The sequence below is a fragment of the Callospermophilus lateralis genome, chromosome 5, assembly GCF_048772815.1.
Source record: "Callospermophilus lateralis isolate mCalLat2 chromosome 5, mCalLat2.hap1, whole genome shotgun sequence".
NCBI classification, from domain to species: Eukaryota; Metazoa; Chordata; class Mammalia; order Rodentia; family Sciuridae; genus Callospermophilus; species Callospermophilus lateralis.
Window position 1 is genome coordinate 30,089,695 of NC_135309.1, and position 17,287 is coordinate 30,106,981.

The window sequence follows — 17,287 nt, forward strand, 5'->3', positions numbered from 1 at the left end:
CTGAAGAGAGAAAAAATAATGCTGAAATACCTATATAAGGGATAATGGTGACTCAGCTTTTTGAAAAAGGAACATCAGGGCCTGGAATGAGTCAGCTCCACTGCCATTGGCACATTTGTACCTAGTGAATCAGCTACACTAGGAGTTGGCATGATCCGTATAAACCACCAGATCCAATTCCACTTAGTGTATACAGGTAAAACAAAACTGGACAGGATAAATGTCTTGTCCAAGGTCACAGGAAAAATATAAGAGAAAGGACGAGATTCCAATTCTCCACAGTTCCATTCCACTGCTCCTTCTATTCAGCTAGTTATAAAATCATAGGCTCTCTCTTGGAATTGATCCCCTCTCCCAAACAATCTTCTAAAAATCACCCCAAATCATTAATAATAAGGTAATCATTTCACAGACTAAAAATAAATAAATGTATGGTGCAAATAAAAGCATCTTAAGAAAAAAATGCTTAAAGCATACCACATTCCTGAGGAAAAAAATTAATAAAATTAAGTTTAAATCTAAATCTGTATTATATAAATTATATAAATATTATATAAATATTATATAAATCTGTATTATCTTACACCAGAAGATTCAGGAAATTCAGGACTTGAGCTGAGTTTACTAACACCTGAAAGATAGCTGCATGTCCTTATCTCCTCCAGTCCCAGCCTGACAAGCTTACCTCTTTAATTATTTGGGCCCCTTTTTTATCACTAAATTCCAACTGAGCCAAAGCTTGGTCAATGGACATTCCTCGTATCTAGAATTAAAGAGTGACAGACCAGAGAGAATAAACAAATTAGTTTATCAATGTTCCCTTTTCAGTGAAAAGCAAAAAGGTTTACAGTAATCTGAATAACTTCTAGAAACAGTGAATTAAATCCACTAACAAGAAGAAAACAAGTGTGAAGAGGGATATCACCCATCTTTAAATCAAAAGTGAACTTAAACACCTTAACTGTAAGGCCTGGGATGTAATAGTTTTAAGTACATTAAAAGAGAATGGCATGACAAAAAGATCACAAATTGGCAACAACTGCAATTAGCATTAAATGCATCTCTTCCACCTGCAAAATGAATTGCAACTACATTTGCTGCTTTTCCCTCATTTATAAATTTCATGTCTTGGGGGAAAACAACTTAAAAATCAACAGTATTAAAACGGATCAAATCAACTTTTACAGATAAGCAAGTAAGCTTCCTGGATGCTCTGGTTACAGCCAGACTCCTGGTGCCTTTGAAAACTAAATCAATGTGATTTAGTTTCTCAGAAGAAAGATTAAAACATGCAAAAATCATACTTCTCTGAACAACCACTTTTTAAATTATCTTCTTATTATCTGAACATGTATTATGCAGCTATATTCCTCACTGTTGGGGAAAATCAGGACAGGTATGTATTTATTGTTCAAATAATAGGGGGGATTCATGGCTTTGTTATTAAGCATTATATGGTAATAGTTATTTTAGCTTACCAATTTTGCCAAATACCACATCTTGTCTTTGCTGTATTTTATTTGTCTTCGACAGTGGTAGACTTCCTTACAAACAGGGAAGGAAAAAAAAAACTGTAACACGTTTATCAAAATGACAAAAAAAGCAAGTTTATCAAAATAACAGTGATATACGCTGATCAAGTTTCTGCTTTCTATGCCCAATACAAATGCTGCCATAAGAAATAGAACATACTAAAAGTTTGGAAATCCTTTCTCCCTACAAAGTTGAATTTTTTTCTTAAATCACACTATGTTACAAGATTAAAGATACCAGGATGGTGGTGGACACCTGTAATCCTAGCAACTCAAGAGGCTGAGGCAAGAGGATGGCAAATTCAAAGCCAGCCTCAGCAACTTAGCAAGGCCCTAAGCAACTCAGGGAGACTCTGTCTCAAAGAAACATTTTGCTGGTCAGCTTTTTTAATTTTCTATTTCAAGTAGTGGATATACCTTGTTTCTTTTCTTTTAATCAATCATCTGTTAAACAATTTCTAGTTCATAAAGCACTCTCAGTATTTCATTTAGTCTAACTCTATGACTTGGGAAAGGAAACATTTTATAATACTTTTGTAAATTGAAAATTTGAGAAATCAAATGACTTCTCTAAGAACACAAAACTTATAAGAGAAAAACAAAGTAAAAAACAGGGAAGTAATTCACATGTGTATCTTCTGAAGTTTCCCTTCTGACTCTAATAACCACTTTCTTTCCACTATTTTCCCTACTAGCTTTTTTATATATATATCAGAAAAGATTCAAGGCACACAAGAGTGAGAAGATCTCACAATTTTCTAACATTCTGACTCCTGCTGGAAATCTTCAAATGGCTTAGAAATAGCAGTTTTCTCAAGTAGTCCTCTTTTAATATCATTATGGTTTAGATATTAGGTGTCCCCCAAAAGCTCATGTGTGAGATAATGCAAGAAGGTTTAGAGGAGAAATGATTGGGTGATGAGAGTCTTAACCCAATCAGTCAATTAATCCCTAATGGGATTAATTAAGTGGTGGCTAAAGGTGAGTAGGGTGTGGTTGGAGAATTGAATCACTGGGGGCACCCCTTTGGGGTATATTTTGTATCTGGCAAGTGGAGTCTCTTTCTCTGCTTTCTGATCATCATATGAGCTGCTTCCCTCCACCATACTCTTCCACCATGTTCATCGTCACCACAGCCATGAGGAATTGAGTCAGCTGTCTATGGATTGAGACCTCTAAAATCTGAGCCCTGAAATAAACTTTTCCTCCTCTAAAATTGTTCTTGTCAGGTCTTTTAGTCACAGCCAGCTGAAAAAGCTGACTAAAACAAATATATAGCAAATTTCATTTCAGTTGCAATAGAAGCTGACAAGTTGAAAACTATACCAATAGCCTAATTACATTTTCAGCAATAAAGTATCCTAGGGAACAAGCAAGAGAAGTGTCACGACTGATAATACTAATCTGCAAAAATTAATCCACCTGATAAAATCTTTTCTATAAAAGCTTTCCAATTAATGGATTCCCATGATAGGATATTTTAAACCTGAATTTTATGTTATTGTCCTTAAATGTTTCAAAAATAAAATATAACAATAATAATAATATAATAATAATATACACACATGTGTGTTTAAAACTAATCTAAAATATATCTTATTTTCAACTATATATATTTTTTTAATTAATTATCAATAATTAGTTTAGGGGCTGAGGTTGTGGCTCAGTGGTAGAGCACTTGCCTTGCATATGTGAGGCACTGGGTTCGATCCTCAGCACCACATAAAATAAATAATAAATAAATAAAACAAAGGTATTATGCCCATGTTCAATGAAAAAAATTAAAAATTTTTAAAATTAATTAGTTTAAAAATAATCTAAATATACAGATAGTAATCCTAGCAAGAGTAAACATGTACTCTACATGTACTTTGTAAAAGGAAAATGACTAATACTCCCCCCCGTCCTTTGTTTGGTGCTGGTGAGATTGAACTCAAGACCTTAGACATGCTAGATAAACACTCAACCTCTCAGCTACACCCCCAGTCTAAAGAACACTTTCTAAATATAAACAAGACAAAGTCGCAATATATACATCTATCATAGCAAATAGAGAACATGACAAAGTTGGAGTCAGAAGACACAGTTATAGGTCACTGCATATACACTATATACTAGATAAATATAGTATACATATATACTAGATACAGTTGAGTGAGGATAGATCCACAAAACAGTTATTCAAATTAAGTAAAAGGAAGTCCAAACCATGAACTATCTAAACTAATAGCTTTTTCAAAAATCAATCTATCTATTGTGTGTGTGCGCATGTATGTGTATCTTGCCAAGAATCAAACCCAGGACTTCATGTATGCTAGGCATCCTACTACTGAGCTATACTATACCCCCAACCCCAAAATCAATTTATTTTTAAATGCACATAATGATTCAAATAGAAAGTGCCACATAGTCCTTACGAAAAAGATTTATGGTATCCACATGTGGCTTATTATCAGTATAGTGATTAATCCATACATTAAAATCATGCCTGTTATAGAAGAGGCTGTTCAGTTTTGATATGGTCTCACTATAGTTTTAATTTATTTCATATGGATCTTTTCTAAATTCTGCAAAAGAAAACTCAAATCCAAGTAATGTATGACTCTCATGAACAAAGCTCTTTTAATTTCTCTCTTATTTTCTTTACCATAATGAAGCCACATATAAGTCTGAATAAGAATCTACTTTGTTTGAAAATTGGTACTAGCCATATTAGGAATAGTCGTCTTAAAAATATTTAGAGTGGTCTAAAACATATCTACATAGGGGACATTCATTTAAATTACAGCTGTAGAATTTATTTACTACCTCTATTTATCAGCTATTAACTAACTATTACAAAGCAGAATATCAGAACTAAGTAGAGTAGTAGATATTATCTCTTTTAAACCAAGACAAAACTAATTTTTAAAATGTTTACAGCAAGGTACAATGGCACATGTCTTTAATCCCAGCTACTCAGGAAGTTGAGGCAGGAGGATCACAAGCTCAAATCCATCCGATAATTCAGCAAAATCCTATCTCAAAATAAAATTTAAAAAGTTGGGATGTACTTCTTGACTAGCACATAGAGGCTGTGAATCAAATCCTCAACAGAAAAAAATTGTAAAGTTTTCAACTAGCACTTGAGCAAGTCTAAGGAACACTATGCATAATGGTACAGTATTATAAAATATGTAGCCAGGCACTATAGTGCACGCCTGTAATCCCAGTTACTCAGGAGGCTAAGGCAGGAGGATCATGAATCTAAACCCAGCCTCAGCAACTTAGCGAAGCCCAAAGCAACTCAGTGAGACCCTTTCTCTCTAATAAAACATAAAAAAGGGCTGAGGATGTGACTCAGTGGTTAAGCACTCCTGGGTTCAATCCCCAGTATCAAATAATACATAAGTAAGTGTATGATTGTGTGTGTATATGTGTGTGTATGTATGTGTGTGTGTGTGTGTAGCTGGGTGAGTAAATAATTCCTTGTAAGTAAGATAGGTAATAACAAAAGATATTAATATTTTATAGTCATAATAAATGTAATTGATGCACAGGTTTAATTGGTACACCAACATCAATTTACCAAACATTATTTTCCTAAAGTCATAATTTGTCTCCAAAAGGATTATGGAATCAAATCAAATATGTTCACACTGGCACTTATATAAAGGACGTGTGGGGGGGGTGCATGTAAGCATGTGTGGTGAAATATAAATACAAAACAAATGACTAGACTGACATTGTTCTTCATTTCCTGCAGTTAAACAGATTAAATACTATATCAACTATTTGAATTTTGACATTTGGGATTTATGCTGAAGTACTGTTTTTTAGTAACCAAAAAGAATGGCACTGCACAGTACAAAATTCGGCTCAGACTCTGGACCTGATGATAGATACTATTATCATGATATAGTTCCAATTAATGTCTAAGTTCAAAGAACTCATGTAAGAAATAAAGAAAGTACATTAATTATATAATATTTTATGTACAGTATTTATCAAATATGTAACTGTCTAAATTTTGCTTAATTACAAAATGAAGTCAATACTTTATAGCTCAGATTCTGTAACAAATCCAACCTTCAAATTCTGCTATCATGATAAAATATGAAAGTTTAAAAGTTATTTGTTTAAATTATTAGCATCTCTTTTCCTTATTTCTTAACCAAGTGAGAGCTCTTTTAAAAGTCAATAAAGTAACTCCACCAGATTAAAAAAAAAAGTACATAAAGCAGTACTAATGCAGACCAACACTTAGCAACTCAGTCTGTCTTTATTAAACATATGCTATCTAGAGTCCAGTGCACCGGCACACACCTGTAATTCCAGCAACTCAGGAGCTGGAGGATCACCATTTCTAGGCCAGCCTACACAACCTAGCAAGACTCTGTCTCAAAATAAAAAAAATGAAAGGTCTGGAGATGCAGGCTCAGTGGTAGGGCATCCCTGGGTTCAATCTCCATTACAAATAAACAAATAAATTTTTATGTATGTTTTCAAGTCCATATAAAAACTAAGCTCCTTAATAACAGATATCTACTAAACTGAATAATCTATAATTAACACAACAATTCTATTTCTAAAGTATTTATCATGGCTTATTGTCTTAAGGATTTAAATGTTCTCATCTTGTTTATGTTCTTACTTGCTTAGACTTTTTAGCAGATGTATATGTACGCCACAATAAATACACATTAAGATGTTAAGTTAGTGTTTTATCTCAAACTAGAATAATCTCTAGCAGTTTGGAGAGGGTAAAATTATTCTGAACAGCTAAAAATAGGATAAATCTCTGGTAGAAATCCAATGATTAATTCTACATTAAGTTCAAAGGTTTATGTACTACAAAAAGAAAAAAAAAAGCATGTCTAGTCAAATATATAACATTAGAAAGCCATATATATTTAAATATTGGCCACTGGTTTAAGCCTTTTCTTTTTTTTTTTTTTTTTTTTTTTTTGGTACCAGGGATTGAACTCAGGGGCATTCAACCACTGAGCCATATCCCCAGCCCTATTTTGTATTGTTTTTAGAGACAGGGTCTCACTGAGTTGCTTAGTGCTTCGCTTTTGCTGAGGCTGGCTATGAACTCATGATCCTCCTGCCTCAGCCTCCAAGGTGCTGGGATTACAGGCATGAGCCACCGTGCCCAGCTGGTTTAAGTCATCCTTGCCAATTCATCATGCTCAATCAAGAATTCATCAGCAAACCTTCTGGAATCAAAATCAGTGTGTCTTAAACTTTCTGCTTAGTTTTAGAGCTAAGGGCCTATCAACAAGTTTATTAAAGGCAAACAAACAAATAAAGCAGTGATGACCTTTGTAAATTACAGGGAGAAATCTGATATATGAAAGATCATGCAAATTGTTGTATAATTTTTTCTTTTCTTGTCATGAAAGAATAAATCTTGTCATGGAATAATTTTATTAAAATTTAAGAGATTCAACCCACAAACTTACTGCTGGTCTCCGAGGTTCTCCAGGCAGTTGTGGAGGATAAACTATTTTATTCTTCTTCTCCCATTTTCGAGAAATGTCAAGTGAAGCACTTATGTGGATGGAAGACTGGGGTAACATACTGTGAGATGAAAGCAGCCTGCAAGACAAGAGAAACTTAGAACATTTCTGCAGAGTTTATACATCTTCTTTACTACTTTAGCTAGCTCCATTTTGTTGAAAACAATTTAAGGATCACAAATGGAAACATTCTAGAAGTAATCACTAATAGAGACCTCTTTTACAAAAAACATCACAAAGATCTGGTTTGTGTGAGGCTACTTTTCTTTCACTCTTCCTTTAAATTTTTACTTCTATTTTTTCTCCTCTCTCATAACCAACACATTCTAAATCACCATTATATCCGCCCTATTCACCCCTCAAAATTGCAAACACTTTTTTCTACCCTCTTTTCTCCTCTTCTTTCCTCTTGATCAATTCTATCCTTAACACCTCTTAACACTAATTGGTTTATATACTGCCAATCTCCACTGCCAATGCTATAGCAATAATTAATACGGCAGAAATCAAATACAACACCTACTATTTGGTTTTATACCAGACATAATCTATGATTATTTTCTGTTTTTACTGATGGAAGTTGCTGACCCTACTATTTGGCACTGCTTATTGTGCCAATTAATATTGTAGACAACAAATTAGGAACAAAGTACCTAGGCTACTGCTATATATCATTTGCACAGGTTGTTGCTATTATTGGGCTCACCCCTAATCTGAGAGGCATGAGAAACCTACAAAGATACTATAAGCAAGTGGGGTAAAAATTCCACTGCTTCAGATCCATCTGGATAGATAGGTAGACATACAAACAATATGAAAAAGCAAGGGAACAGATCATCACAAACAACACAGAATACCTCAACAACAGATCCACTGATACCACAGCAGAGGAAATGTCAGAGATGGGATTTAGAAAGTTTATAGTTAAACTAATTTATGAGGTAAAAGATGATGTAAAGAGTGAAATCAGAGAGAAAATATAAGTGAAAGAACAGGAGATAGGGATTCTGAAGAAGAATCTATAGGAAATCCTCAAAATGAAGGAATCAATAAACCAAGTTAAAAAGTCAATGAAAAGCATCACCAATAGAATAGAGCATTTGGAAGAAAAGAGTTTCCTGCAATGAAGACAAAACATATAATCTTAAAAATAAAGTTGAATGTGGAGAAAAGATGTTAAAATACCATGAACACAATTTTCCAGAAATATGGGATAATATAAAAGACCAAATTTGAGATTCATTAGGATAGATGAAGGCTCTGAAATACAAACTAAAGGAACACACAATCTTTTCAATGAAATAATATCAGAAAATTCCCCAAACCTTAAAAATGAAATGGAAAACCAAATATAGGAGGCATACAGGACTCCAAATATACAACAGAGTCATTCCAAGACTATTATGAAAATGCCTAACATACATAATAAGGATAGAATTTTTAAAGCAGCTAAAGAAAATGACTGATCAAATTTAGAGGGAAACCAATCCAGAACTCAACTGATTTTTTCAACCCAGAACTTAAAAGCTAGGTGGTCATAGAATAATAAGAAAATGACTGATCAAATTTAGAGGGAAACCAATCCAGAACTCAACTGATTTTTTCAACCCAGAACTTAAAAGCTAGGTGGTCATAGAATAATTTATACCAAAGTCTGAAAGAAAATGATGCCAACCAAGAATACTATAATCAGTAAAATTAAGCTTCAGATTTTAAGGTGAAGTAAAAACCTTTCATGAAAAACAAGTTAAAAGAATTTGCAACTAGATAGCCAGCACTATGAAATACACTTAATAAAATATTTCACTGGGTTGGGGTTGTGGCTCAATGATAGAGTGCTTGCCTAGCATATGTGAGGCTCTGGATTCGATTCTCAGCACCACAAATAAATAAATAAATATCTAGTAACAACTAAAATAAGCTTATTTAAAAACAAATAAATAAAATATTCATGAAGAAGAAATGGAGAATAAAAATTAAAACCAGCAGAGGGTGAAGCTACACTAGAAGAACAGTCCATCAAAGAAGAATCTAATTCAACCAAAAAACTAGTAATAAATCAAAGTGATAGAAAATGAAAAGTATCTCTAAATAATAATATTGAATGTAATGGTCTAAACTCATCAATCAAAAGCCCTAGGCCTCTAGGCCTGCAGATTGAATTAAAAAAACAAGAATCAACAATGTGCTGTCTCCACGAGACTCACCTTGAAGGCAAGAACATCCACAGTCTGAAAGTGAAAGAATGAGAAAAAACATACCACTCACATGGATCTTGTAAACAAGCAAGGGTTTCCATCCTTATATCAGATAAAATGAACTTCAAGCCAAAATTAAATAAGAAAGGGACCAAGAAGGTCATTTCATAGTGCTTAAGGGAATCATACAACAGTAATATTTATTTATGAACGAAATAATGGAGCATCTACAAACAACAAAGAATCAAATAGATCACAACATAATATACTGGATAACTTTAACCCTCCTTTCTCAACACTAGATAAATAATCCAAACAAGAACTAAATAAAGAAGATACAAAACTAAAAAATACAATTAATAATCTAGACCTAATGGATATACATAGAATATTTCATTTATCAATGACTGAATACAACTTCTCTGAGCAGTATATATGGAACATTTTCTAAATTAGACCATATTTTAGGCCACAAAGCAACTATTATCAAGTGCAAAAAAATAAGAAGAAAAAAGAGAGAGAGAAAATGCCCTGCATTCTGTAAGATCGTAATACATTAGAAACTGAAATTAGAAAGCAACAATTAGTCAAAAAAGTAGAAACTAATACCTGGAGACTAAATAATTCACAATTGAGTGATGAATGAATACATAAATTAGGAGTGAAATTTAAAAAAAACTTAAAAGTGAATGAGAATAGTGAACGCTATGAGGCAGTTCTAAAAGGAAAGTTCACAGCATTAAACTCATTCATAAAAGAATAGAAAGATGACAAATAAATAATCTAACATTACATTTCAAGATCCTAGAAAAAGAAGAACAAATCAACAACAAAATCAATAAATGACAGGAAATAATTAAAATCAGAGCCAAACTCAATGAAATGTAACATAATTAGAATGGAATATAAATAATAATATAAATGTAACATAAATAAATAAATAAATTTATAAATATATAAATTTATATTTATAAATATAAATAAATTTATAAATAATAATATAAATATGACATAATTAGAATGGATATACATCACTTAAAGAACCATATGATTATCTCAATAGATGCAGAAAAAAATTTGAGAAAATACAACATCCATTCATGTTTAGAACACTAGAAAAAATAGGGATAGAAGGAATATTCCTCAAAATCCATAAAAGCTATATACAACAAAGCCAATGCCGCATCATTCTAAGGACAAAAAAATTGAAAGCATTCCCTCTAAACTCAGAAACAAGACAGGGATGCCCACTTTTACCACCTCTATTCAACGTAGTTCCTGAAACCCTAGCCAGAGCAATTAGGCAAAAGAAAATTAAAGGGATTCAACGAGGCAAAGGGAAACTCAATCTCTGTTTGCTGAAAACGTGGTACCCTATTTAGAAGACCCAAAACAATCCACCAGTAAACTTCTAAAACTCATAAATCAATATTCAACAAAGTAGTAGAGGGAAGGGGTTTGGGAAGTTGGATGGGAGAATATGGAGGTATTAGATTATATGACTAGTGAGAAGAAATCATAAGAAGTTGGCTGTTGGAGCTGGGATTGTGGCTCAGCGGTAGAGTGCTCATCTAGCATGTGTGGGGCCCTGGGTTCGATCCTCAGCACCATATAAAAATAAATAAAAATGAAGATATTGTGTCCAGATACAACTAAAAAATAAATATATATTTAAAAAAAGAAGAAGAAGTTGGCTGTTAGTAGGAGAAACAAGAGATAGGCAACTCCATGCAAGACTCCTTTTTTTTTTTTTTTTTTTAAATTGGTTATTCAAAACACATGCAAGACTCCTTGTTACCACATCTACTAGAGATCCTCTGGTGCAGCCAGGCCCACAGGGACCTTGGTGACGTTTTATCAGGTCATCATTGTTGTCCCTTGATAGAAGTATCGATATCCCAGTTTTGTGGTGGTGGCAGCCTCAAGCCTATATGTACCCTGACATTGGGCTGTGGAGCCATGCTTTGGTGAATAAGGAACGCCAGCACAGGTTGGCTCTCCACAGGGCGCAGGGTGGGCCACTCTCCGGATCTCTGGATGTGGTGCAGTCAGGCCTCTCCTCCAGGCCCCAGTGTGGTGGGGTAAGGTGGGCAGTCCTCCCACATCATTGTTTATAGCAGCACAATTTACAATAGTAAGCTATGGAGCCAACCTAGGTGCCCTTCAACAGATGAATGAGTCAATCAAGAAACTGTGGTGCATATACACAATGGAATATTACTCAGCCATAAAGAAGAATGACTTTATGACATTTGCCAATAAATGGATGGATCTGGAGACTGTCATGTTAAGTGAAATAAGACAATCCTAAAAAACCAAAGGTTGAATGTTTTCACTGATATATGGAAGTTAAACCATAATAAAGGCAAGTAGGAGAAGAAAAGAAGTTCAGTAGAATAAACAAAGGGGAATGAAGAGAAGGAAGGTGGGATAGGAATAGGAAAGACATTAGAATGAATCTGGCATAATTTTCCTATGTACATTATGAAAATACCTAAGTGAATCCCACCATCATGTACATCCACAGGAATGGGTCCTAATTAAAATAAGATATAATCCATGCTTCTATAATTTTATCAAAATGGATTTTACTGTCATGTAAAACTAAAAAGAATCAATAAGGGTTGGGGTTTTGGCTCAGTGGTAGCACATTTGCCTAGCATGTGGGAGGCACTGGGTTCAATCCTCAGAAACACATAAAAAAATAAAGTTATGTCCATCTACTACTAAAATATTTTTTTAAAAAAAGAACCAAATATTTTTTTAAATATTTTTTTAAAATTTTTTTTTTAAAAAAAAGAACCAATAACTCATTTGAGCCAAATAATAAAAATGTATTAACCCAAGATCTTTTGCCCTGACTGGCCAATAAATGCTGACTCTCTACTGTAAATCAGCTCAGGCCCAAGTAAGATTGAAAAAGGCATAATGAGTTCCTGACTGAACCTGTGAAGTTGCCCAGCTTTGTTGAATACACAAGACAAATAAACAAGACAATTAAAGGTCAACATAAAACCATACATAACTATACCACAGGGAACAGAGGTAGAGGATTTCATGTGGCTTCAGTTAATCTCAAACAAGACTGCAACAAGCAGAGGACATACATTCCCAACAATGGCAAAGGCATGTATCACCTATGCAGAAGTACAGAGATGAGAAATAACAGAAGTCTAAATAAATCAGAGAATCTTGTTAGGTACTGGAAAATATCAAAAAGGTAGTCAAGGGTAAAGTCTCAGCCAAAATTATGCCAGATTCATTCTAATGTCTTTCCTATTCCTATCCCACCTCCCTTCCCTTCATTCCCCTTTGTTTATTCTACTGAACTTCTTTTCTTCTCCTACTTGCCTTTATCAAGTCTGAGAGACTTGATAACGAAGGCCTTAAACTCACTATTCCTTGACCTCCCCAACTCCAAATGCTCATCCACCTCACCCATCTTGCAGCACCTTCTGCCCCTCCAAACCACTACATGGAATTATTCTTGAATGGTCCCCTATCTTCAACTTCCCAAACATTATCCTGCCAGAGCCACCAAGTCTTACAGATGTTTCTCATGAAATTTCTCAAATGCTTTCTCTCTTCTCCAATCCTGCCACCACCCTGGCTCAGGACCTCTTCTCTTTCAGAACTACAGGTATAGCCTCTACACTGCTCCCTCTTCCTTTGCCTGAGCACAAAATTAGTTACCCTTCTATAAAATAGAGCTGTTCGTGTCATTCTTCAGCATAGACACCTTTGTTGGGATAAAGCAAATGCTAATTATGTAATATACTAACTCTAACATTTTTTTTCAGTGCCACTGAGAACTGAGATTCTTGGTGTGGGAGCAAGTAGATGCACAAACACATATAAAAAAATAAAAGGTTCAAAATGCTCTCCAAGATCTAAGTGTTAAATCTCTCCACTGAAGAGGTCTAGAAACAATGACCAACCTAGTGAAGCCACATTTAAAGATATGGAGTTAGTGTAGTTAGATAAATCAGGTCTAATATCCAGTAAGATAAAGAAAATGGAGTCCAGGAAACCAGAACAACACCAGGGGAAATTGAAATGTTCATGACCCCGAGGCCCCAACCCATCCTAAGGAACTCTTAATGAAGTAGCTCCCAGTAAACGGGGGGGGGGGGGGGGGGGGGGCTGCTAATCAAAGTACCCCAGGCTCTTCCTGCCCAGACTACTCCTCCAGTCCCTCATCTTCCACCTTTTGGCCTTCCCACCTACATTCTTGCAGGACAGAGGGAAACACAGGACAGGAATGTGGGGGGACTAAAAGAAGACCTTAAATATAAAAAAAGGAAGACCTCCCCCTTCCACAGATCCCACCTTTCCCCTTCTTCCTCTGGGAGGAGGTCTTTTCTGCTGTCCTTTAATAAAGCCTTCCACTTTCCGCTCTCCACTTGCCTGGGAGTGTTTCTCTGGTGTTATACTTCAGCACTGGGGATGCAAGGACGCCTCACCAGTGAACAGCAGTAACACTATGAACAATGAGCACCTCTAGTATCCAGATTATGACTCTGAATCTCATTTCCCATTGAAAAGAGCTAAACTTCTAGGAGAAATAGCTGATTGCAGATCTTGGACAGAAAATGTACAAGATGAGCAAGGAACAACTCATCATACCAGAAAGCAAGGAAGCTACCAGACTACCAGGAGTATGTCAAAGCCACTCAGGAGCTAATTTGTGCCAAAGATGGGATAATCTAAGCATTAATAAGAATAATAACTGCAGCAAGTTAAAATACAGCAAATGTGCTCAAAGCCATGAGATCATAACAGAGCTTAAAAAAAATTAGTTACCATCAGAAGATGCTAGTGAGTCAATATGTTTTAAAAACTGGTGAATGAAGAGACAGAATCAAGCATTTATCCTTTTCTCTATACTAACTATATCACTAAGTGGCCAACAATAGATGTAGAAAAGTCTGATTTCTATGGAGTTAATAATGAAAAAGTAGAATAATTATAATAGCATTTTTTTATAACCCTTAGTAGTGAATTAATGGATAATGGAGGCATAAATGCCTCCTGGCAGAAGAACACACCAGGAACTCTCCCTGACTTTGTCATTCCCACAAAATATGAACCTGAGACTCAAGATTCAATACAGAAAATACAGAGAAAAGGGACCATGTTAAATAATACAGTACAGAGGCACACAGCAAAATCCAGCCAATAGAAAACTCTTTAAAAGACAAACCACCCATTGTCTTCTACAAATAAATTACATGAGAAAAACAGAGAGTGGAATAAAGAACCTACAGATTAAAAGACTCAAGAAAAATGTCAATTTTAATGTGTGAACTATCACAGTTTCAAAAGTATGGCAGTTAAGCCAATGGAAATTTAAACATCAACAAGATATTTTATACTTTTTTAAAGAGACATATAGTTAAATATTTATGGATAAAATCATATATTATGGGTAATTACTTTAGAAATATGATGAGGGAGAGTAAAAATTACAGACAAGGTCGGTCATAAGTAATTATTGAAGCTGGATGTTGGGTATATGGAAGTTCATCATATTGTCTACTTCTGTGTACGTCTCAGTGTATACAAGTAAAAAGTTAACACACACTTTGACAGTTCCATACTATCTGAAATACAGAGTCCAAATTCCTTAGCAAGACACAGAAGACTCTTTATAATCTGGCCCCAATCTGTCCTTCCCGGCCTTATTCACTTTATGGTTCATCACACAGATGTTCACTGTTTCCTAAATAAGCCGCATACTTTCAGACCTTCACACCTTTACTCAGGCTGCTTTCTCCTCTCTCATTACTTCCAGAATGAAATACTTATCCTATGTTAAGTTCCAGCTCAAAAGTCATGCTACATGAAGCTCACTTGATCCCTTCCCCCAGGGAGATTCCTGTCATTATTTTAATATTTCATTCTTGCTAGCCATGCAACAGTGACTTGACCACTGTACCGTATGAAGCCTAGTACAGCCACTTGAATCATACACTCAAATAAATACAAATACTCACGTACTAGAATCATATGCAATGAGAGTGCAGACATTGAGCAACTTGAGGCAAGTCTAACATTCCATTCTTGTATTCTACCACCAAGGATTCTGTCTGGCACACAGATGCTGAGTAAACATTTAACCCAGTTGTGTACTGGCAGATTCTCACTCTAGGACTTGGATGATACATTTGTCAAAGTTGGGGGGTTTTTTTGGTTGTTTTGTTTTATTTATTTGTTTGCTTGCTTGATCCTCAAACCATTCAGACTTAAAAATCAAACAAATCTGTTCTCTTCCCGTAGATCTTCTACTTCACCTCAAGTTTGCCATCTCATATCCTAATGTCAAAATCAGTGCCATCAAAATACCTACTAAAATGTGTACTTTTGCCGTCCACATTTAGATTCCAATGTTTTAACTAAAAAGTACAAAGTAAGAATACACGATTCTGCAGTGCAGAAATATCCTAATGAATCTATAAGCCAGGTGATGAGGGCAGAGGCTAGATCAGGGCCTTAAATCCTAACTCTAATGCACTTGGAAAATGACCTTGGGGAAGTCATATAAATTTATAGATCTCAATTTTCCCATCAATAAGTTACCTCAAATGAGATATTGCAAGTAAAATACTTACTCTGATATTTTAAAGGACTCAATAAATTTTAAATATAATTATTTACAAAATGAGAAATAAAACCTACTTCCTTGTGCAATTGATGGATATGATGCATCCTATGGTGTCTAGCAGGATAAACAGTAATAGCTAGTATATTTTTAAATTAAGCACTATGAATACTTCTCTCTCCATCACCCCCAGAATAAATCCTCTCAAGTGTGAGATTTACATTACATAATTTCAAGCTTTCTTCTTAAATTTGTAATCATGAGAATTTATATTTCTATGTAGTTGCAATTAGTGGGTACACTATGTTTGTCACCTCTTGGTGCCTGGTTTCCTTGTTTGTAAAAACAATGTATCATTTCTAGTTCTCTCCTAACCTTACTTACCTTCTATCTCATACTGACAGCATGATGGCAGAAATACAAATCTTGGCTTTGATTTCAATTCTTCAGTGACACCATGACTATACTAATCCGAGATTTCTTGAGGGCATGGTCCTTACGTTCTGAACCCCCACCTGTATAGCAGCAGAGTGCCTTGCACTCCTTAAATCTACAATACATATTTGGTGAATTAAGTATGATGCTTAATAAATTTAATGTTATGAATTAAAAATAAGAAATTTTCTGAATACCTACAATACTTTCAAGGTTCAAATGTTCATATACTGAACTATTAAGTAAATGCTAATATACTGCCATCAAATTAAAATATTATTCTAAATAGTAATTATTTTTTTTGTATTGAATCAAAAGTTCCTATGTGCCCTCTCCTGGCCAATTATTCTAACACCAAATTAAAGCATATAAAATGAAGCAAAAAAAATTAAATAAAAATGAAGCAACCTCAAACTTAAAAGATACAAACCAATTCAAAATTGTAGTTCTGACAGATAGGCATGGTAGTGCATGTCAGTAATCCCAGCTACCAGGGAGGCTTAGGCAGGAGAACCACAAGTTCAAGGCCAGCCTGGGCCACTTAGCCACCAGTCTCAAAATAAAAATAAAAAGGGATGGGGATGTAGTTCAGTGGTAGAGTACCCCTGGGTTCAATCTCCAGTGCTAAAAAAACAAACCAACCAAAAAGTAAAGATCTTATAAGACTTTTTACATGAGTGAGCCTGAGAAGAGTCAGTACAGAAAACAAACTCAAGAAAAGGAAGTTGGTGGAATTAAATTTGATGGCAGGGATTACTGTGATTTTTTTCAAACAAAACTTCCAACCAAGTTTTAATTCTGCACATAGCTCTAGTTCACTGCTACTATTCTAACAAAGCAAACAAGTGAAAGTTGAAAAAAGAAAAAAGAAAGAAAATAAAAAAGAGAAAGAAAGAAGTACCAAAAGGCAACTTTATAAAATGCCCAGGATCAACTTGGATCATTTTAAAATTCAAATATCATTATCATAGCCTCTAACCTTTCATTCACTAGGAAACTCAGGTCCTTGAGTTTCAC

At 34.7% G+C, this 17,287-nt stretch overlaps 1 protein-coding gene across 1 annotated transcript in view; it reads right to left on the reverse strand.

Annotated features, from left to right (window-relative positions):
• Mrpl22 (mitochondrial ribosomal protein L22) overlaps positions 1-17,287 on the reverse strand; it is a 35,517-nt gene that overhangs the window by 8,804 nt on the left and 9,426 nt on the right. The window contains exons 3-5 of the mRNA XM_076855736.2: positions 6,980-7,115; positions 1,479-1,544; positions 686-763 (exon numbers count right to left, since the gene is read on the reverse strand). Of these exons, the coding sequence (XP_076711851.1) occupies positions 686-763; positions 1,479-1,544; positions 6,980-7,115 (280 nt within the window). The remainder of the gene's footprint in view (positions 1-685; positions 764-1,478; positions 1,545-6,979; positions 7,116-17,287) is intronic.